Source organism: Branchiostoma belcheri, unplaced genomic scaffold, assembly GCF_001625305.1.
Source record: "Branchiostoma belcheri isolate BF01 breed outbred unplaced genomic scaffold, Haploidv18h27 scaffold17, whole genome shotgun sequence".
In the NCBI taxonomy this organism is placed as follows: domain Eukaryota; kingdom Metazoa; phylum Chordata; class Leptocardii; order Amphioxiformes; family Branchiostomatidae; genus Branchiostoma; species Branchiostoma belcheri.
Genome location: NW_017803157.1, coordinates 2,671,986 through 2,696,210, shown reverse-complemented (window position 1 = coordinate 2,696,210; position 24,225 = coordinate 2,671,986). Strand labels below are relative to the sequence as shown.

General features: G+C 40.3%; 1 protein-coding gene across 1 annotated transcript in view; it reads left to right on the top strand.

The window, feature by feature from the left end:
- Positions 1-24,225, top strand: part of LOC109466607 (neuropeptide FF receptor 2-like) — a 62,755-nt gene that overhangs the window by 20,913 nt on the left and 17,617 nt on the right. Inside the window, exon 3 of the mRNA XM_019764339.1 lies at positions 14,759-14,978. Within this exon, the coding sequence (XP_019619898.1) occupies positions 14,759-14,978 (220 nt within the window). The remainder of the gene's footprint in view (positions 1-14,758; positions 14,979-24,225) is intronic.

The following is a 24,225-nucleotide window of genomic DNA, read 5'->3' as shown; positions in this document are numbered from 1 at the left end:
TTCGGTACGCCAAATTTGTGAATATGTGGGCTTTAGTGTCCATAATGGTGAGCGACTGAACTGAAGAAAAAAGAATAAGAATTTACTTCGAATAGTCACGTAATGATACTTGCATTGGATGACGAGACATGCTATAGCTATAACGCTGGGTGATTACCATCCTCACAGGTACATCTAACACGACTTGACTGCCTGTTTTAGCGTGGTTACAGCTAATGACCCAGTTCTTTCAATCAATGCACGGCTAGATGAGTTGTGGAACACCTTTCAATTCAGCCCCTCACAAGTATTCCCAGTGTGTGTGCCGTGACCTGCAGTCTTTCTGTCTACGATAGATTTACACCGTTAGGCCAGGTTGAGTTGATTATTTGGATGACATCGACCCACGCATGAATTTTCGTTTCCAAAAAAGAAGTTTTCGACCATACTATAAATCGTACGTACCGTACTTCAAGCAGCTGCAAAATCAAATATATGTTGCACATAACAAAACGAAACGATACTAATGTTTCAAACGATACAAATGTTGTAGAGTGCCAAAGTCATTCCAAAGGAAACGAAGAAAATGTGAAGAAATGAAAATGAAGAGTCTATTATTCGCTATAGTGTTTAGTCATTCGTTCAACCTTCATGACCATATGTGTAGGTGGCCTACACACCTAACATTGTAACATTGGGGCTCGAAATACTGGGTGCATATACACCTTAGTGCCGGCAAAATTGGATCTCTGCAGGTATTCTGATGTCTGCCTACACCTAGACTGCAGTGGTCCATGTACATTGTACTAGGTTTCTATGTCTATGTGAATTTGTATTTGCTGCATTGACTGTTGCCAAGTATTAAGTATGTTTAAGAAATAATGGAAATGGTTTCTGAACAGTTTTTAGTACTATGTATCGTGTGATCCCCACTTTTTAAATTTTAAGGGGTGCAGGTAAACTTGTCTGATGCAGGTAATTTGCAATGACACCTGCACCAATTTCAAGTCCTGTACTCGTACTCGTAGCCAGATGGATTGTCTGGCTCCGATTTCGAAGACGGGATGACATCTTAGGTAGTTTCTAAAGGTGTCTGAGAAGATACGAAGATCACCTCATCTTTCTTCGCCATTACAATTTCCTTCTTTGGGCTCAGGCCAAATCGGTCTGGATGTACCAGTCTATCATCCAGGCAGATTTGTAACTCACGGTAAAATTTCCCCCCGGGATTCCATTACACCACAACACTCAGACAGACATTTGTTTTCGGCCAGACATATACAACCAGATTATCATCTTCCCAGACGCCTCGAACAAAGATTGAAGTCACAGTATATCAAGCGAAGGAAGTAATGGCCCCACTGGGTCCCATTAGTCTTCAGATAAGTGTTTGTAATGTGATTATTATCTCTTAAGCGTCACGGATTAAGCCGAAATTCATGGCACACAATAAAACCGTGCAGTTGGGACTGATTTTCAATAGAATACGATTAAAATAAAGTGGTTGTATATCAAATATGCATAAGTATATTGTCGTTTACAATGATTTAGCGAGTCAGGTATCAATGTCAATCTGATGCTCTTGTTACATTAGATTCCAGGTCATGAATTGGGTTTGCAAGGGTTTAACTATTGTATTGAATTTTTTTCCATAGATAATAATAAAAAACCAAAGTAAAATACACAAGAAGAGTGTGGGGGAAGGCAGGGACCAATTAGGTCTATTCGAGGCCTTCCCCACAATTAACTAAACGAAAACAAGCAAGTAACTAACAAAAATGATGAACATAAATTGCAATATGTAGCTGATTCTTAAATAAACATTTGAATTAACAAATAAAATAATAAGAAATGATAACAATTAGGTAAATAACAAGTGAAGCTGAATGTAGCTGAAGATAGTCATTATGAAGTATTCCGTACTCGCTTCGGATGATCCTTTTAACCAAAAATCAAAAATAGGGAATTTTGATTCCCCTGGAGGGCAACCAAACATCACACTCAGTAGATGCAGCTACGGAAGGAACTACTGAACATAGCTGGGGCCATTCTTGTTGATAATTAAAAGCGGAGCGCGTGAAAATGAATTGTTGCACCCTTGTAAGTCGCGTGTTGCGGAACGTATTGAAACCCCGTCCGTAGCAGCGGAAACGTTGCAGGTGATAGTGAAATAGAAGGGCGGCCACGTTACACGAGATCTGCTATTCAAGCAGTCAATCTACCTGCACTTGGCAAGCCAAGGATGTCCTGTACATGACGCTGAATATATAAACACAGAGTTGACTAATGCTCTACCTTGAGTTGTGATTTTTAGTAATACAAGTTGAGTTTGAGTTCCAAAACCTCATACCTTTGCCAGATGGCAAATTGTAACTGTTTCACATTGATTATATCAGTTGATCATATTCTCCACCTAATGGTACTGGTCTTTTTTTTAGCACTGAAAGATATTCTAGCATTTTCTAATAAATTCAAAATGTGGTAAGTATGAAATCCTCGACAATTACCAACATGAAGTTTGAATAGTCCTCTCTTGAAACACAGCAGAATTACAAAATATCATTATGCAAATTAGATCCATATTAACATAATTGACTAATCATGCCAAGCTCACTTTAGCTACCAAAACTCATGACGACACGTCAAATGGTTCTTGAGTTATCCTCCCTCAAAGATTTCTAAATAAACGCCCTTGCAGTTTCAGGACAGCTGCTACTTGACCCAAAGTTACTTCACTACTTGAACAAAAACGCTATCTACCATCCAAAATTTGTGACCCTAGCATGTCTAGATCACGTGATACCAAAATCGGAAGTTTTGATGCAAAATCTAATAATTCGGAGGACTCATCTAGACATACCCACCTTTTTATAAAAATACTTCCATAGTTTATCGAGCTAAACCACATAAACACATCACATACATCCTACAAACGCTAACAAAAACAAAACCCTTTTGGCAAAGGTAACGTGAGTATTGGCGGCCATATTTTGGACAGGAGCTACAATTCCTTACAAAATGACCCGTATGTACACTTCACATTGAATGGCACATACCAGACTCTAATTTGTTGGAGTTATTAAGCGCACTTAACTCCAGAGTATCTGGCTTATCAAATCGGTACACCACATCCCGTAGGGACTCTGGATAATGGGAACTCTAATGGCTCTATTATGTAGGTTTATGCTCAAAAGAAAAATCATTATTTCGTAATCTAAACAGCGAGCGCTGATTGTGTATTTCATGAAAAGGTAATTAAATGGCAGCCGCAGGGTTTATGTAAGTACGCCGTGTCCTCACATAACAGTTTGTAATCGTTTCTGATCTGCAAAGGGGCTTTGTTGTTATGTGGGTATTCCAAATGTGTATTGATTCCGCACTGCTTTTACCGATCCAGGTAAAGAAGGTACACACAAATGCACACGTGCACACACACTATCTATCTAAGATCTGTCTATCTATCTCAGAGATAGAGAGAGAGAGAGAGAGAGAGGGAGAGAGAGACAGACAGAGAGAGACAGAGAAAGAGATTATTATATTATATTATATAGAAAGTTTATTGCAAATCCATGCCCAAGGACTAATTGCAAGAACATGATAACAACAGTAAACAATAAAAAATGAAAATAAGTAATCTAATGCTACTTTAGATATACATTTGTAATTATTGTTGTAATTATTATATTACACAACATTACATTGTTGATAGAGCTCAATGTGTGTTGGACAGTACTTCTCCCTATTGTTCTATCAATGTTACCCCGTGTCAGTCAATATTTCTGAAGGGGTAAGGGATATTCTATTCTGCGGCCTTAAAATGGCGCATAACGTATATCTGGCATTGGTATTTTATTATTTCATCTATCACAAGGCATGGCGACGGCACACTCAGGTTTTTATGCCGCCACCCCCGCAGACAAACGCACGGACAACAGACATACTCATTTTCACTTAAGTTATATTTAAGTGAGGAAATTCGCGTTAAATTCCTTTCCCAAGGCCACAATCAATATGGCGTGGCAACAAGGTCGGTCGCATGGCAGGATTCGAACTCGGGACCTCTTGGTTCTGAGTCGAACGTGCTGCCGTTTACGTTTAGTCCGCACGGCCCCACATTGGTATTTGCCTCAGGTTCATCCCTATAGACTCATCCCCCTAACAAGCCGGACTAGTCTGCCATATGAACCTCGTTATTCGCTGATATTGGAAAATCGACAACAATGACGTTTTTTTGTTAAGTGGAATGCCATTACATCTGATCTTCATCAATCTGTAAAGAATTTATGATCCGATATCGTGATTGTAAGACACGTGTCAGAACTGTCAGTATTAAATTATAAAATCGTCTTCGTGTCAAAGGAACTAAGTGATTAGGCATTTTCTTTTCAAACTACTAACAACTCTGTATTGTTTGTTTATTTATTTGAATATGTATACAAACAAAATGCAGAAAATAAATTACCAATACACGTTTAAGAACAGAATACAGAATAAATATCACAAACGTTTGAAAAGTACCAGGTGTGGACAAGAGGCCATCAGGCTTATTCAAGTACTACCCCCTCCACACACACACCTAACACTAATAACAACATAGAGTTGCAATATCCATACAGAAAAGTTTGTATCATCGTCGTTATTATGAATGATTTCAAACTGAACTTTGGCATTCTGCATATATGTCTCAAAGAATTCACATCTTCCCAAGCTCTCTTACATACTGTCTAACTTTAGTGACGCTAAGAGCGGTGGATGCCACTCGAAAGTGAACGGCTGGAATTTATCTCCGTAATTTGTCCAGTAGTAGAGTTTTATTTCATTTTCTTTGGGTATTGCACTGCACGAAAAGGTAGATTTAGCAGTGGTAGTTAAAGCTAGTAAAGTTGGGTAATATTTAGCTTGTAAGCTGTAGCGGACTTTACAATGGTAGTAAATGAAAGTCAAATCTGGTTATTCCGTTTACTACGGCAACCAGAGTCAGAAATCATCGGAATTGAATTCTATTTTTTTACCTTTGTTAAGTCCGACACTGTTTACAAAGTAAACTTTACTGGCATTTACTACCATTGGTAAATCTAAGTTTTCGTGCATGCAGTGTTGCTAACTTGGATGTATAACCTTCACCAACGCGTGTAGAGTCTATACTAACGTTTGCCCGTGTTACCTGGCTAGCCGCATAGCTTGTAATTGCGTATTGATCGGGAGGCTGTCTTAATAATGAATGATGCCGTGTTCCTTTTCATTAACACGTGCGTTCGCTTGGACATCGTCCAGACCGTTTAGAGATACATGTAGGGTTTATAATATGAGGGGATCTTCTTACTCTAGATTGATATTGATATTATATTTAACATAACGTCTCCTGTTCTTACTGTGGGCACTCGAGAATGTGTGCACAAAGATACCATATGAGATTCTTTATAGACACAACAAAATAGTACAGAGACTTTTGTGTGGTCTTCTACGTCATCTTACGTACAGAGTACATGTATGATGTAACAATAAAGGTTAACTATTCTCTAACATGTTTATGTTTATTAGGAATCCCCATTAGTAATAACATGTGTTCTCTAAGATCGAAACATTCTTTAATGTATTTTCCTATTTGAACACTGTATTAGGTATCTCCCCTGAGAATGTAGTTGCATTTATCTTATAAAGCATGTGCGGACAGTGTTTTACTTCCAGACATTTTTTCCTAGAAAAGTTTTACAAGTTTTACATTGACAAGCGAGAGAGTCCATCTCAATATCGATCTACTATCACACATCCTCATCTAAGCAACAGAGCAAAAGACCCTCAGGTCACGATCAAGATGTAGAAACTAAATTCAGTTCAATATGGACGGATAAAGATCTACCTTTGCCCTCATGTGTGCGCAGATTGCACACCCAACCCGGGCCCTGGAGCAGGTAGAGTCTAGATAAAACAACAGGATGTCATCACTCTTCTGCCCAGCCGCCTTTGAAGATGTATCGATTGAGTGAGAAGATGAACAAACGATAGGACCATGTTGTCGTTTGGGGGCGAGGACACGTAGCCAGCGGATCTGGGATGTGTATAAATGATACCGTTAAGTTATAGGGCGTGCCGTGTTCGACTATATATCACAATTTAGCTATAAGGCGGAGGGAAGGATGGAGGTATCATGTACCTTACCGTGATGACATTGACAAGTTCCGATGGATGTACCGGCCTGAGGCAGTAATTGGTACTAATATTACCTAGCGGTGGGTGAGACGCTGCAAGTCATCTCCAGCTTTATGAGAAGGTAGCTTCACTGAAACGTAACTGTAGTGATCAGGTAGATGTAATTACCTCCATGAAAAATGGGGGTATTGTTTTTGGTGTGTGTCTCTCTCTCTCTGTGTGTGTGTGTGTGTGTGTGTGTGTGTGTAAGTCTGTCTGTGTGTGTGTAAGTCTGTGTTTCCACATGGCTCTTAATCACCTCCATGAAAAATGGGGGTATTGTTTTTGTACATGTAGATGTAATTACCTCCATGAAAAATGGGGGTATTGTTTTTGGTGTGTCTTTGTGTGTGTGTGTGTGTGTGTGTGTGTGTAAGTCTGTGTTTCCACATGGCTCTTTGTTGTAATGGATATGGTTGGGTTAAGTCTGTCCCAGAGGGAGAAAGTCATTACTCACGTCTACATCTGGTAGCACTCGCTGTTTTCACAGGTGTTTTTTGTTACATGACCTCCTTGACTTAACGTATCCGTGCGTAAAGTCTCGTTTGAATAACGTCACGTGTCTGTAACTCTCGCGGGTTTAAGTTCGGAAGTGATTGCTCTTTTCTTAATAATAAATGGTTTTTTATTGTCCAAACAGTACCCGTGCAGTCGCAGCCTTTATGCGGTTGAATTGATGCAGGATATCACAATAATCAATACAAATCACAACAATTACAACAATCAAATAATACACATGTTTGTTCCACAATTATTTTTGTGGAACTGTCGCAAGGGTCTGTGCGGCTGTCATTCGGCGCCACAAGGTGACCTAAATACAACTTTCCCCAACCGAAGTCAGGTACTCATTCACACCTGGGTGGAGTGAGGAAATTCGTGTAAAGTGCCTTTCCCAAGGGTACAACGTCGGGGCGCATGTTCAGACATGTGCCGGGTACGACTCGGAATCGAACCCGGGTCTCCCGGTTCACAGTCGATTGCTCTAACCACTACACCACCCGACGCCACACACAGTTCTTATCCCGATGAAGGCAACAGTGGTCGTTGAAAATTTGATCCTTGTGTATCCCTGTGCTGGAATAAAGTTCAGCATTGTGCCTTGTGTTCACATGTTTGCACAGAAGGAATTTCTCCAGTATCGGATTTTACTCCTGTAACAAGCCCATCCATCAACATGGTGATTTGAACCCCTTGAGTAGCCTCAGACGAGAATCAGATTATACTGACGGAGCGGGAAAACAAAATCAACTCACAAAGGTTGTTCGGAAGCACCGACAAATCACATTGTTTGAAGAAGTCATTCAGCTAGAAAAACAAAAGGCGGTGTAATCTTGCCTAAGGGGGAAAGCTGACAGGACGACAGTTGTAAGTTACAACAATGTCCAATATTGTTCTGCCTTCGTGACAAGCGCCATTTGTCACCATGTAAGCAGCCTGTACCAGACGACATCCTTAGATTTAGAGGCACCCAAAGCGACTTGGGGCAGTAAATATAAAACAGAATTTTCAAACCCATTGTTCTTGTAATGAGATAAAGCATTTAGCTGCGAAATCATGCCCGACGGTAACTGCTTGTACAGTGCCAAAGAGACTAAAGTAAACTAAAGCAATAGGAGACATCATGCTCGACGGTAACTGCTTGTACAATGCCAAAAAGAGTAAAGTAAAGTAAAGTAAAGTAAAGCAATAGGAGACATCATGCCCGACGGTAACTTTTTGTACAGTGCTAGAGAGAGTAAAGTAAAGTAAAGTAAAGCAATAGGAGACGTCATGCCCGACGGTACCTGCTTGTACAGTGCCAAAGAGACTAAAGTAAAGCAATAGGAGACATCATGCCCGACGGTAACTGTTTGTACAGTGCCAAAGAGACTAAAGTAAAGTAAAGCAATAGGAGACATCATGCCCGACGGTAACTGTTTGTACAGTGCTAGAGAGAGTAAAGTAAAGTAAAGTAAAGCAATAGGAGACGTCATGCCCGACGGTACCTGCTTGTACAGTGCCAAAGAGACTAAAGTAAAGTAAAGCAATAGGAGACATCATGCCCGACGGTAACTGTTTGTACAGTGCCAAAGAGACTAAAGTAAAGCAATAGGAGACATCATGCCCGACGGTAACTACTTGTACAGTGCCAAAGAGACTAAAGTAAAGTAAAGCAATAGGAGACATCATGCCCGACGGTAACTGCTTGTATAGTGCCAAAGAGACTAAAGTAAAGCAATAGGAGACATCATGCCCGACGGTAACTACTTGTACAGTGCCAAAGAGACTAAAGTAAAGTAAAGTAATAGGAGACATATAACTACTGTCCGACTACCTTATACTACTACTACGTTTGCTATGAGGCTTGGCTTGTTCTTTCTTTGAAGGCAGTGGATAAGGAATTGTCCCGCGTTCTGCATAATGGGTGGGTTTTGTGATCTTCTATGGTAGAAGGATGGGGGGATTGCGGCGACTAAAAGGGACAATTTTTTCTTCTCTGCTAGGTTCGTCTAGGTACATTAGGTTTATTAATTTTCCTACAGTACTTCAATGTATAAAATAGGGAAACAAGTTTTGTACAAATATATACAGTTCATTTCTTTCCTTGTTATACAATATAGTATCTACATTCTGCTACAAGATAGCATTAGTCCCCTTATTCTATTTAGATTACAATATTTGAATAATCTGTAATTGTAAGTTGTGTATGTGGTACGGCGTGTGGAGTGAGACAGAGAGTCTCTCTATATACCCCTGGGTGAAAACCTTCCTCGAGCAAGTTCACGGTCAGAGTAATAAACATATCGACAAGGGAATTATTGACAATAAATGTCAGGAATTGCGGTACAATAATTGGCGCAGGTTAAGCCGGAATACGCATTGAGGGTATTCTGGGGGAATTTTATTTATGGAAAGCAATAGCTGGCAAGTGCAACGATTTTCTTTCGAAAAGCTATTTGTTTATTAGAATTCACCACAAGTACAAACATACAAATGGAAGGGAGGACAAACCAGGCGTATTGACACCTTTACAAGTTGTCCTCCCAAACACAACAATATAAATACAATGCATTACAAATTACAAAGTCGAGCAATAACATACAATAGTCATAAAAATGCAATACAATACACTGCCATAAAATATCATTCATTATATACAATTGTAATAATATTAAAAACTATGACTGTCACTATTCGGTACTTTCTCGACTAAAACAATTTAAGATTGCCTCTAACACCCATCCATGAAATGCCGTATTGTGATGCAGATTATTCGAATGTGATGTGCATACCTTCAGTTTGTTACTTGACACCGATGACCAACCTGCTAACAATACTTAAAAAGAAATACGTCATACCGATTGTTGCTCCTGTCACACATTCACGACCTCCCACCGAATTTGTTCCCGATCCAGGTTCGGTTGACGTTAATTGTGAGCACTCTTACCAGATTTAGGCCACGCCAATCTTTCTATACGAATTGAGTCAATCGAGTCACAGCCTGATACCACTCAACTATGCTCAAATCTCCCGAACCCTCCCCGCTAATGTTTTAAACATTTTGAAATATTCGGCTGGTGCAGCTAAATTGTAGCCGAAGTTGCCGAACACCAGCCGACTGCTCCTAACCATGGTTAGGGGACGTTCTGCTAGTGTTCGGGAGGCCAGATTCGTGAACGTGTGACAGGGGATATGGCTGTATGTTTTTGTTCTGCCCCCCGTTAAGCTATGGTTCAAGACAGAGAGTGCGGTCATCTATTTTGTATTGATTTCTTCCTCTTCGTTCCGAACGTTGGCTTAGATATTTATATGGGTGGGTCGTTTTAATGCATTCCATATGTATCATCGTTCAGAATTGATGGCATCGCTGCGATAGCTCGGCAACATGATAGTGCTTCTCCCCGCATCACGCATGGGAGACCTTCAACAAAGACTCGCTTCACTGGGCAGCCGAAAAGACGAGCGGCCAGGCAGTTGACCGAAGCTATCTTTCAAAGCCCGCATCTTGATGTTGTCCAAATAGGCCATTACCAGAAAACAAGGCAAGCAAGAGAGTTCAATTGCTACTGCAAAAGCCATTCTTCCGAGCATCCTGGCGCCATTGGGGTATTCAATGTGCTAAACAGGTTCTTTCAGAAAGTCAAAAGAGTAATAACACTGCAGTTGAGAGGCTGTGTACTCTTTCTTCAAAGATCCACTTCTTAGTGGCGGTTGGAAAAGCTGCGTACTTTCCTCAAAGACATCCTCTTTTCGGTTACAAAGCAGCAGGCGTGGAGAAAAAGAAGAATAAGCTGTGGAGCATGGGGGTGGTTCCCATCTCCATTTCTGTAGCCCCTGGGCCACACATTTATGCAAGCACGTGGCTAGCCCGCTGGTAGAGTTGTGTGTTTGACCTTCCCAAAGTCTTTGCCATGCTGAGTGCTGACAGCAGTATGTACCATTTTTACTTTCAAGTCTTTGATATGACCCGGCCGGGGGTTGAACTCGCGACCTCCCAGTTGCAAAGCGAGCACTCTTCCGGATTGAGCTATTGCACCGGCATGTCTGCATTTTACTCCCAAATTACCTCTCTGCCCTACCCTGACATTGCCTCTACAGACGCCTGCTGTGTAATAACCTCCGCACACATCTCAAAACTTCCCAAGAAGGGATCCACATGTTATGAAGGTCACTTCAATAACCTTGGAAGATTTCATCACAGAATGGAGGTCATCTTTGCCGTTTCCAGAGTGATCTATGTATGTCTTCGCACCGCGGCTGAGGCCGAGATAGCTATATAGTTTCAAAGGCGTGGATTTTTAGCAACAGAAACACTAGTGTAACTGATGTACTTGTCTAGTAAGTGGACTTGGGTAATATCTTGCTTGTTATAAGGAGATCATGGCTTGGCTTTTAAGTAAACCCCGAACAATGTGTTAGTATGCTAAAAGCTGCATTATGTTACATTAGGACGATACAAAAAGGAAAGTTTCTTGTCATTTCGTAACAGAATAAGTTAAATCTACCTTATTCCATTGCAAATTATCATTCAAAAAGTGCCAAAATACGACACATCACGATTAAAAGCTGGAAAGTTGCCAGCCATGTTTGTTTACACTGGTGGTTTGTGGTGGCACCACAAACTGAGTGCGCCTCGTGTGGGCTGTTCTAGTGCCAGCCATAAATGCAGAAATGTGAGATAATTTCACAAATAAATGTATATTGACAAGTGGAAGAAAATCACGATCACATGAATATTTCTTTAATAGAAAATATTTCAACAAATGTTACATAATGCATCTTTAAGTCAGCGGACATAAAAGTTTCAATGCTATGGTCTATGTTACAAATTGTTATCGCCCTGATATCAGTTTCATTGCAGAAGTCACCTCATAACCGAAGTCGACGCTGTCAGATTAGCTTATAGTTTGTTATGTGAGCGGTTTATGAGTGTAAATGAAATACCCTCTCTGAAACAAAAATCACGCAATCGATCCACTAGTCGTAGGTTGGCTAGTATCTGTTTACAACATCAATGTAACTACATGTAGCTACATGTAGAGCGATGAATTGAATTTCAGGCTCCATTTTTTATTTGCACAATTTGCACAATTTGCCTGAAGAAGCCTGGTTAATAGAAACCAATAGACATAGTTTGACCTTGACTCAAACCTTTATTGTCAACACAAAATAGTTTGACGAAATTGAATAACTGTTTTAAAACTACCCACAAAACATTCAGTTTCATAGAATGATCCATTTTTACATGTTATCGTTTTACTTATGGAACACCCATTTATATTTTTATTGATTGTATTCTTCTTTGTCAGTGGTGAGGCTAAAAGTAGCAACGTGCTGGAGTTTTATATTCTGTATGTTAGTTAATAAAAAAAGTAAATTTCATGATCAGCTGTTTTCCTCGTCTGCCAAGTGCAAATGTTATAAACTTGATGCCAATAATTCTCGGTCTTGTTCCATGATTTTGCACATGAAGTGACATTGGGAAATATATATATCAGGATTTCTATTGATTATATCATTTGTATTTTTTTCTTCATTAGGGTTTGAATGAAAACTAATTACCCTTGGCTTGGTGCAATATTTGCAGCCCCTAATGTACGGGGTGGTACCCATTAAACAAAGCCGTACTTATAGCCTCCTACTGCATTTAAGGGAAACCAAGCGTTAATAAAACATGGCCTCCTGGTATAGTTCTAATCAATATTTCATAAATAAATGCCTTTGTAAAGCACCCCGCTGTATATTCAATACAAAGCACAATAACGCCGACTTATTAATTGCGATATGTGAAACTCTTGTACTCTAGTGCTCATGTGGGAAAGGATTGAATCGATATGTGATTAAAAAGAATGGCAGAGTAGACTCTTGATGGCGATTATTATAGAAGTTAGAAATGTTCCCGTGGTTTTTACTAGGGAATGCTTCAGTCAGACACATATGTCTACCTCCTTGTACCCCCAGGTACACATGTCAAAACCGTCGGGACACTCTCTTGTGTAAAATCATCATACACTCAGCCTCAGGGGCTTTTATATCCATACAAGGACAAATGCAATTTGAGATTTGAAATATAAGTTAGTATGTTTGACCACCCCCATATGTCTTTCGTGAATACCACTGCGATTTTTAACTTCAATTGCAAACGCAATCAAGACAACACAGACTTGTCCAATGCAATTTTAGAGCAGCAAAACTGAATGTTCAAATTTTCTGGACATTTTTTTTTTACTATTCACCATTCCTTACTCTGTGTGTTCAGTTATTTGTTCAACCACGTAGATTTCATAACGTTCTTTGCCAAACGTTTTTATTTGCACGCTGGCATCAGTGTCATTGTTCCCAGAGGATGTCATCAAGGTATATCAACAAGGCTTAACAGATGGTACCGAACTGTAGAGAAGTAGGTTTACCCACAACTGACCGCATTCACACTTGATCTGCCTAGTGTGCACATAATCATGACATTGTGACCAAATGCAGATAGGTAAACGTACTGGCCACTATGGCATAACCACGGAATGCCTGCATTATTCAGGATCTGGCATTGAAAAAAAACGCCATTGCCTCGAGCAAAGTATAGTCTTACAAGGTTTTCTCTTTTACCTCAGGCGACTTGCTTCAAATTACATCCCGATTAATTTGAATTGTGGATCTGTCTTGTGAGTATTGGAAGAAAAAAATGGAAGTCAGGATAGTATCGTCGACATCCGGTCACCCAGAATGAATGAAGACCTCTATTGTACATTTTTGCCCCACTGGGCTAAGCACAGGTCACATGTTAACAATCATATACAACGTAACACTATATTATAGATGTACATATACACGCTCTATTATACAGACGTTCCTCTCGCTTCTTGGTCATTCTATAAATTTAGGTGGCTGTATGATTAGTTAGAGTTGGTTTATCAAAGGCTGTAAGGAATCTAAATTTCTCTATACAAATGTTTTCTCATATCAAACATATTTGTTATCATGTATCACATCAATGATGATTATCTACTTAGTGATAAATTCATGATCGATATAATCGCCCCATGTTTTGTGTTCTATGTTTCGTTGTTGGCAGTTTTGTGTCACGAGCAACACGTACGTACATGTTATTGCCTTGGGGAGATGTTTGTATTACGCACTACCCTTGCCACGCCTCTAACAAATGTCCCGGTCCTTTTTACCCAGATCCCTGATAGATATGTAGCCACCAGGGCAGTCGTAATACGTGACTGTGAGGAACAATTGATTTTACACTGAATTCTCCTCGGATCTTTTGTGGCTTTAAAATGCAATTTCCAAAATGCCCTTTGGCATCATCGATTCCGACTGTCTTGTTGTGTTGGCCCAACTGGCGGACGCGAAGCTATAAACCACCACCCTGCACGAAGCCTATGATATTCATTTCAGTACAGATCGATTTTTCTGTAAATGTTGAATCGACTTTCTAATAAATGATAGTTTAAGAGAACTTTTCGCAGTAAATCCCGGCCTTTTGGGATTTATCGTCGCTCACAAAGCAGGATTACAACTTGTAGATGAGGGTGGGGTTATACAAACCGTGGTACAAAGTTTATCGGTGTCAGTTTTAAGGACTTCCAAACTGTGGCCCCTGGATCATCTATTACTACAATCAACAAATTGGTCCAATTTTTTTTATATTTCCAATCTATATCTCGTAACTGGGACGTTAGTATGAACCCGGACCTTAAAACTCGATGTTCTGTATAGAGTATAAAGACGTCAGCGTCTTTACGAATTTTTTTCACTGACGTCTGAATATCGAACTGTATACCTCATAACATAGCTGTGATCTGCAGTGTAAGCGACCATATTGGCTGGGTGACCACAAGGTACCGATCTAAACGGTACAATAGGTCTGTCTTTGAATTGCTTTGGCGCCAACCATAAATGTGAAATAGTTGTGCAAATATGATGAACATTGGAAGTAAATTACAATTACATGATGATTTTGTTCTCTTAAAATACTTTAATTATTCGTGTAAAAATGTTACATAATGCCCCTTCAAACTATATATGGCTGTGAATAACGTCAACTGAAGACTAATGTGTTGCCCAAGCATTTGACAAACTGTTGACCATGTTTGTGCTTCCACAGGTATCGCCTGATCACGGCGAACAAGAAGCGACAAGAAGACGCCAGGAAGGCCTTGCCGTTTCTCGCCCTGATCTGGACTACATCCGTGGCCATCAGCCTGCCTCATTTCATATTTGTGACCTCCTCAGACAACAAAAAATCATCACGAATCCGGCGGTTCTGCGACGAGGAGTGGACCTCATCACACTACAGCTTCATGTACAAGGGGTTCCTCATGGCAGTGTGCTTACTCGGACCTGTTTTAATCAACGTTCTACTCTTCTTAGTGGAGAAATACCCCAGGTGTCGCGAGCCTCTAGAAAGCTACAACGTCTCACAAGTCACAAGGCACAGCCCTATCGAAGAGCTTAAAGAGGATTTTCCTACAACACTGAGCAGAAGGAAAGACGCTTCTCCTCCCCAAACACATCCCAAACGCCTCACAACGTCTTCCATTCTCAGTGTCGTAAGGATGGCATTTCTACTGACATGGTTACCGCTGTATATCTGCTGGATGTTGGATATATATTTTGACTTGCCAACGAAGTACGCGAAGAGATTGCACGACTACGTCTATCCCATCTCTCACTGGCTGGCATTTTCAAACTGCGTGGTGAATCCCCTGGTGCTGATCTATTTTACCAGAAGGCGGGAGAAAGCTGCTCAGATCCAGCGGAAGAGCCGCATGTCCAGACGGCGGTATTGCGTGGAAGACGGGAAATTACAAATATGTTCTGAAGATGATAAATGACGTGCCGTGAAAGGAAGATTTATGAGTTCACAGGGTTCGAAATACTTATTTTCTCATGTTGCCTAGTCAGCCTCAGCCAACAGCGAGGTTGCTCATCAATCTTTGGGGTTGCCACAATTTACAACGCTTTAACGTAAAAGAAATCATTAGCTATAGTATCCTGTCAACAGAGAATTTAAAAGAATTCAAAAAGAATTCGAAAACTAATGAAAGCACAAGTTTAAATTCGAATTCAAAATAATTCAAAACTAATGAAAGCTAATGAACAAACCTGTCTAAAATAAAATCACCCACGATTTATTTATCTAAAAGATGTTTAGTAAGTACTCAAGTACACATGAGTACATTAAGATAAAAAAAAAAACTATGCCAAAACACTGAAACATACAAGATCGCTTTGTAAGCAAAAAACAAAAGATAACCAGCGCGCCGAGCAACTTGGCGTCTCCCAAAAGTCTCGCACAGAAAGCATGACTTGCGAGAGTGTGAGAGTGGGTATTTCGAACCCTGGTTCGCAGCCTATTCTACAGGATGCCGGCAAAGGTTAATAATGTTCTTCTGTCAGAGTTCACCGGCCCTGAACCTCATTCACCGGCACAGGCGTTTAACAGTTGCCAGTCGGCCTTGACTGGCAGCGGAAGAATTTCATAAGTCAAGGAGGCACGCGTGAGGATGGGACTGAATAACCGAAATGCAACATGATGAAAGACACAGGACAGAGACGAAGAGCACAATTAACTGTAGCTGGGATACTCCGACAGTTACTGGAGTAAAATTAGCCACAAGTTCACTGACGATACATACAAAACTAAATGCTGTCAGACGTGTATTTATGACTGTCGAGTATATTCTTTTTGGTATCAACAAATGATAGATTTAAATACATCGAGAATATTACATCCCAGACTATACGTGCTCAGACCACGGATATCAGTAGCACTATCAATCTGATATAACATACTAGATTGATGAGGAAAAAGTGTAGTGTGCTACGACAAATGGGCTTTGTATATGCGAATACGCAGTGATGCGTACGTAGTTATGAATCACCAGACGCTGTTAGTCTTCATTGAATGAAGAAGGTGTCTGTGAGCATTTCATTGACGGTATGCCTTTCTGTTACATGTTTGTGTAAAGTCACAATAAACTGGATGCATTTCAATCATTGTATAATACTGGATACAATTGGTAATCATTGATTTGGGCTTATTTCATGAATATCAAAGAGTTAGCACTTGTTGGCTTCTCTATTTTGACGTTATGCACGAAAAGGTCTCCCGTGCTATGTGCAGAGCATAGGGTTTGGTGCCCATGTCCATTTCCGTAGCCCTTGGGCGACACACAGTTGTGCAGGCTAGGGCACTACAGCAGGGGGCTAGTCCGGTGGTAGTGCTGTGTGTTTGACCTTCCTACACTCTTTCTCATATGTGCTGAGTGCTAAGAAGAGAAAGAAGTGTGTACCATTTTTAAAGTCTTTGGTATCATGACCCAGCCGGGGTTTGAACTCACGACCTCCCGGTTACAAAGCGAGTACGAATTGAGCTATTGCACCTTTGCACGATGCACGACGCTATAAGATATTGATAAGAACAGCATAACACTCATGTCACGAATTTTCCACGGTGAGAGCACAGCTCGGGGGCAAACGGCCACGTGTCACGACCGGGCAATAGAAACACGACATTTTAAACCCCCGCTGTAGGAAAGCTACTTATCATTCTCACATGGGTCCGTGTAGGAACAACAACTTATCATTCTCACACAACAATTTATTATTCCCACAAAAGTGCCCTTACTGATAATGAGAGCACTTTTGTTAGGTAAACACGTGGCATTCGCATGCATCCCTGCTTAGAATTTTATAACACAAGTAGATTTTCATATCATTCTACAATGTTACACTTTATTCCAACACAAAGAGTACACAAGAATCAAATTTTCAACGACCACTGTCGCCTTCATCACGATAATTGATAACCAATCACTTCAGAACGTAAACTCACGTGAGTTACGATTGCAGACAAGTGGACTTGATCCTTTGTACTCTCTGTGTTGTAATAAAGTTTAACAATGATTACTACCAACACAGATAAATATTCATTATAGATCTTCATAACATCTCAACCTTTTTGTGATTTTGTCGATGACTAACTAATGATTCACCGTGAGAGCATTGTTGCTTAATGCATCAGTTTCACTTGAATCATCGTCTTCTATGACCAAGAAGACATACAACTGCGTATAGTACACGTCAGCTAGCAACTTTTGTTAACTGCTTAGTGATAACGTATATGGTTTTACGTGTAATTGGAACTACGCTAGCGACATGAAATAACAGGAAGTCGAAATTGCCTGTGATATGAAATGACCTCTTAGGTCAACATTTAATATGTTATTGCCAATTTCGAAGCAATCTTCCATTTCATCCATAAATATGCTTGAGAAACGTAATTACCAATAATAAAGGGGATATTATATATACCAATAATAAAGGGGACATTTCATCGTTATGTAGGCAAACGTTAAGTCATAATTTCCGTTATGAACTAATTGTATTTACAATTATAATTTGTATCCTAATTGCAATCTATGGTAGAATAATATATCCATATCATTCCTTGAATACGTTATATGATAATGTTCTTTTTTTATTTAGATATCATTATTTTTGCTCCTAAGTACCGTTGGAGTGTATTCAGTTTATTACTTGTATGGTATGAGAAATCGACATATTTGGGAAATACAAATCGGAAGTTGTGTAATTGGTTATCCAGTGGAATTTCAGGGCAGCAAACAAAAAATATTCTGGATGAGGAAAGCTGTCTGATATTGACATTTACTGCCATTTATTAGAACATTTTTCTCATCATTTTATACTTGTGGCGTTTAAAATAGCCCCAAAACAAGCCACGTGAGAAGCCCCTTTATTTTTGAGGAACCACCCATAAATAGCTACATGTAGTCTACCAGATATCAGTATACTATATAAGATAAGGATTCAACTACTATTTAAAAAAACCAATTGCAAAATATTGACTTGGAAAATACCGAGCCCCCCCCCCCCCCACGAAATTGCATCGGACGACTTTAACAGTCGGCGCTCGACTACATATTGTGACAACATGTCACATACATACATCATCTAATACTACCAACTAAAAGTTGCCATTAATATTTTCCTATGAAGGTTTAATTTTCCCAAAATGTCTGGTTTGATAACAGATGCTTAATATATATGGTCCGATTTTATGTCCAGTACTATACGATGACCAGGGAAGTTTATTGGATGTGAAGATATATTGTGAACAGATGAGAAAAACGCGGTTCACTAAACTTAACTGTCCTGTTAACCTTCTTGGGGGAAATTAGAGTAAGTTGCACTTTTATCGGGCTGTGTTTTGCTGCAGGGTTTGACAAGGGTGGTTTCTGCAGAGTTATGGCGTATCTACTTAACGATGTAATACTAACCGTTTTATCGTCTTGATTTAGCGCACGAATGTCGTTATTTCCCCGTGCGGCCATGTCAGATCAATGTTACTGCTGCAGGGGAGAGACAGCAGGGGATTCTAGCTGAGTCTGCGTCAAAAACTTCCTCCCTACATGCAGAAGATATTCGTCTACTGCAAAGACCAAAGTATAAGGACAACCAGAGGAAGCAGAAGCAATCAACTGGATGTCCCAAAACCTCGGCGAGAGAGCTTCGAATTCGGAAGATCCATAGGTTGTCTGTCTACTGAAGAGATTAAAGTACAAGCAATAAAGGGCAACCAGACAAGGGCAACCAGACAACAGAGGACAAGCAATCAACTGGATGTCCAAAACCTCTGGAGAGAGCTTCAGAAGATCCACAGGCTACCGTGGACCATTGTCTGGAACAGTCTACCACCAGACACACGCATGGCCCTAACTCTGGATTCCTCTCAAAGAATTGTAAAGAAACAGAAATCACATACATGCGCATGTTGTCTGTCTACCGAAGAGACTAAAGTACAGACAATAAAGGGCAACCAGACAAAGTACAAGCAATCAACCGAATGTCCCAAAACCTCAGCGAGAAAACTTCAGAAGACCCATGGGCTAGCTTGGACCAATGTCTGGAACTGTCTACCACCAGGCATCACATGCTTGTCTCACAGTATAGTATAAGATAGGATCGATTCAAATTATTACATTAAAAGAATGGCCAGAAAGTTGACTTTGAGAACCCACAGTTTTGCTGCCCTGAAATTGCATCGGATGCCTTGAATGACCCGAAATGTGTCCTGGATAACTTTCCTTGTGCGTCTAAAAATCACCACCAACATCATCGAAACATCAAACACGTCCTTCTCGCCAATACACGGCAACTTGAGGCAAAAGTAGGCTGGCGTTTCCTGCCACAACAATGACAGGATGCGCTGCTTGCTTCTTATTACCAGGCAAATGTAATTTTGTTCGCTGGATGCATTAATTTTCTCGCTCACTTATCACCTCCTGCACCATTAGCTGTGGGTTTCCTGTTGGGGAATCTTGTCCTAAGTAACTATAATGGAGCTGTATCTCCTGGAATGATTTCCGGTGGTAATTTTGGGTAAGTACCTGCCTGGGGACGGGCTTCATAGCGGCGTTTCTCATGTCCTTCTGGAACTTCTCCGGGATTAAAACGTGCGCTAGGCGGCAATGTTTCCGTACGGGGATTTGGGGAAAAGTTAGAAGTGTCAAGGTGCCCCTTCGGCGGATACTAAACTTTCATGAAATGCCTACCAAACGTAGAAGAATACCTAGCAAGTTTCCCAAACTGAGTCTACATGTACAAAACAAAAGCTGACGTATCTGTGTTGTAGCATAATCTAAGGGGACGAAAATGAAGACCTAATTTGCATAATGGATGAATGCTATAATTGCAAAATGCTAAAAGCCAGGAATTTATAACTTCCTCATTTGGAAGTTACTTGAAGATGAACATCATTAAACATAACTTATTCAAATTAGTACCTTATTTATATAATTTATGAGGAAATGCTAGATTAACTTTTTTGTTAAGATAAGACTGCCATTGGGTGGAGAATATGACTAACTTGTGCAAATGAGTATCTTCATATTCGCATTATCAATGAGAAACAATATATTGACAATTCGTCAGTGGTAAATGTTAACATCATATGGCGGTTAAGGTATAAGATCGTAGAACTCTAGTCCATAAAGTTCATATGGAATGTACCATTCTTGTGGGAGTGCATTAGCAGCAGTATAGACCGGGTTAACGTAGATGGGAAAATTGATTTTTCAAAGTGATTCCTTCAGTCAAAATGACTTGATCGCTCCTCATGCACCCATTACTCCTTGGACTCATATTGATTACGCAGGGGGATCCTAAAGTTTGTGTGTTGTATCACTTTCTAATTTATTATCGATCCATTTTTACAATCTTTTGAAAAAAAAAGAAGAAATTCTTGCCAAGCGGCTCTGTTAGTCGTTTGTAGTCCCTTCTTCAATAAAACATGCAGCCTTTACATTAAGTTATCAAGATGTCAGTTTGATAAATGTACGTGGCTACGAAATGGCACATTGTTCTCCAAACAAATAAGGTCAATGACCTGGACCAGACGTCTGTCACTGTCACTGTGGTGTTGGGTTACATTTTGTAGCAGAACAGAGTTGGAGGAACTTCTCACCATACATATGTATATGAATGTGTTTGAGCAAGAAATAAAAGAGCAGTAGTTATCAAGCCAGCCCATATGAAGGTAAACATTATACATTTGTTTTGCAAATGTTAACTTTCTAGGCAGCTGTTGTGTTTCCTCATATTTTTCATGAGGGAGTACCAGTGTATGTGTCATTCTTACATCATTATACTCGTTTTCCACTGGGGAACCGCTTGCAATGAATATTAACGACTTTGGTTGGGTGGCCATCTATCAACAGATATAAAGATATAATGCTAAATGGATATAAAACATATACACGACGACATGTACGTGCACGGATTTATCTTGGGCTAATTCACCTCGGGTCTCGTATTTCGTGAGGAAAGACGAATTACTGCAATTTCATATACGTTTTTAGAAAATATAGAATCAATCTATACGGAGTTGATGGTTGGATATCCGAGATATCAAGGGCTCTGGAGATCATAGTATAGACAAGCTGGCGTCGATTTTGGCCGGGAGATGTCGTTAGAATTGACTCGGACAGACAAGAAAGGTTGTTGTCTGGTTAGATTCTGGCTGATAAATACCGTTTCCTGTGGCATTTGTGAAGTTATGTGTTTCACTGTGACCATGTGAAGGTACCCCTGAGCTACGTCGGTGAAGGTTAGACATTCAAGTAAACAATACTCAAATCCACACCCTACTACTGGAAAAAAATTGTTGAGATAAATTCTGGACATCTCGAGTGACATTCGTCACTCTTCTTCAGAGTCACAATGAACGGTTGACTCGAAAACTCCGGAATTTATCTCGAAAATGTATCCAGTATCTGTATCTGTATCGGTATAGCCGGTATAACCGCCCTTCGGCGTAACACAACAGCTTCGCAGGCACGCGGCCCGGCGGCAGCTAGCTATATCACACCAATATTAGAGTTTGAATTTCATATCAGTTATATTACCCCCTGATCTGTACAGGATATGACAGGAACGATGATAAGTTATGGGCCTGCACACACGGTAGGGACGTTACATTTGTTGACTCACACGTACACTTGTAATACTAGTAATATCAGTAACATCATATAGTCAATACTCGCCACTATATATACAGCCTGTCAAAACGATGATAACAGCATTTCTTGCATCATTGCACGTTATTGACTGTCTAAAGCCCTTGGCACACATTCACATTCACGATTTTGTTCCCTGGCCAAATTTGCACTTTGACCAGATTCAGGCCACGTCTACCATTCCACACGAATCAAAACGAATTTGTGTTAAATTTGAGTCAAATTTAACTCAACGAACTCTGCTGCCGAACACCAGTCAACCATAATCGAACCTTCCGAAAAATCTCCGAATGTTTTAAACCTACTCCTCACCATGGTTGGGGGACGCTCATAGATCTTCATAATCTCACTGGAACAACACTAAAGCAGCATAAATATAAATTGATGAGCTTTCTTTTATATATATATATTCCCATTTGAAGATTATGTTCATGTTTATGTACCGTCACGTACCATGATATGAAAACCAATAAAACGGAGGATATTTATTTAAGTCATCAAGCAGTGGTCCAATATTTCCGCCACAGAATTCACTATACAAGCAACACATGGTTCTTCAATTTAAGACTTTGTCCCTTCGTGGGGATACTTGAGCTACATTGTATGTGTTACTCTCTGCAGCGGATTGCTGTGTTCTTCAGTGGATGTAGAATGTTGAATCAATATTTCATTATTCTAACCAATGTGCAGTATTTTAAAGGCAGCATGCAGCTTCATGGACCGAACCTCTGGAATAACCTGACCGCTGACCAAAGACAATACAGTACAGTACAGTACAGTACAGTACATGTATACAGTAACAGAATTCAAAAGTAGACTGGCAGACACAACGAAAAAGGATTGATTTTAGATACCTAAATGTATCAAATATCTAGACGAGTATGTATGGATGTATTTGTTATTTGTAACTAATATTGAGCTTTAATTTGTTCTGGGAGTCGGGTATCTCAATGTCAGCATCCTAGAAATTCCTAAAAACAGAGTTTGTATCTCCTGGTAAAATAAATAAAAAATGAAATGTCCCAACGCCCCCGCGCCGTTTTTGCTATGTCTGCATACTTTGCCTCAACAAGAGACAACTTCCTACTTGTTAACTGTCTCAAGAAGTCAAGTCAAACACACGCCCTTCAGACTCCAAGCAAGGTCAGCCATCTGCGGCCAATGTGACTTTGGAAGATAAGATAATTCATTTAGTACCGGGCCGTTTATCGTCCTCCCAGCTGGACGGCACGTCGCTCTGTCTGACTCGGTGACCCGTGTCCCGGGACCCCGGTAATTGTCTCGTTCAACTTGCCATATTGTGGGACGAGATCGACCGATAAACAAGATATTCGTTTTTAGTTTGCATACAGGAGTCACCGGAATCGTGCCGAGGTCTTGGGAGCAAACGGAGAGTGAGGTTTGCTGGCATGTCTGCTGAGGAATGTTAACTGTATTATGGAGCATCTGTATTCCGTGGGTTATACGACTTTCAAGTAGATCAATATACCAACCTGTGTGCTGTTAAGAATGCAGTAAAACTTTCTACGAAATACAATGCCGCGAATATACCAAAATCACATGGCAATACTGAGTTATAAGTTACTACGAGGTAAGACCGTATATGCAATCTTATGGCTGCAATCTCCAAGCAGATCTTTTGTGGCTGCAAAGAAAGTATAAAATTGGCCAGGCAGTTATTGGATGCCGTCTGGCAAATGGATACTGCCTGGCCAGTTCGATAGTGTCTTTGCGGCCACCAAAACATCTGCTTGGAGATTATCGTGGCCACACCAGGGGTTGTATTGAGGTCACCTGAGTGGCAGCCGCTAAAGACCATTGTCACTCAAGCACAAGGCACCAAGAGTTAAATACCTAGAGGGACTTTTTGACTCTGAACTGAACCACGCGACAACGAGCACCAAGTGACCACGTCTAGCGATATATTAGACGTTAAACAAGGACAACAACAACAACAATTAAGTCCCACAATTGTAAGCTCAATCCAACCATTGCTTTCAAGGAGAGAGTAGCTGGCTCACCCAATAACAGA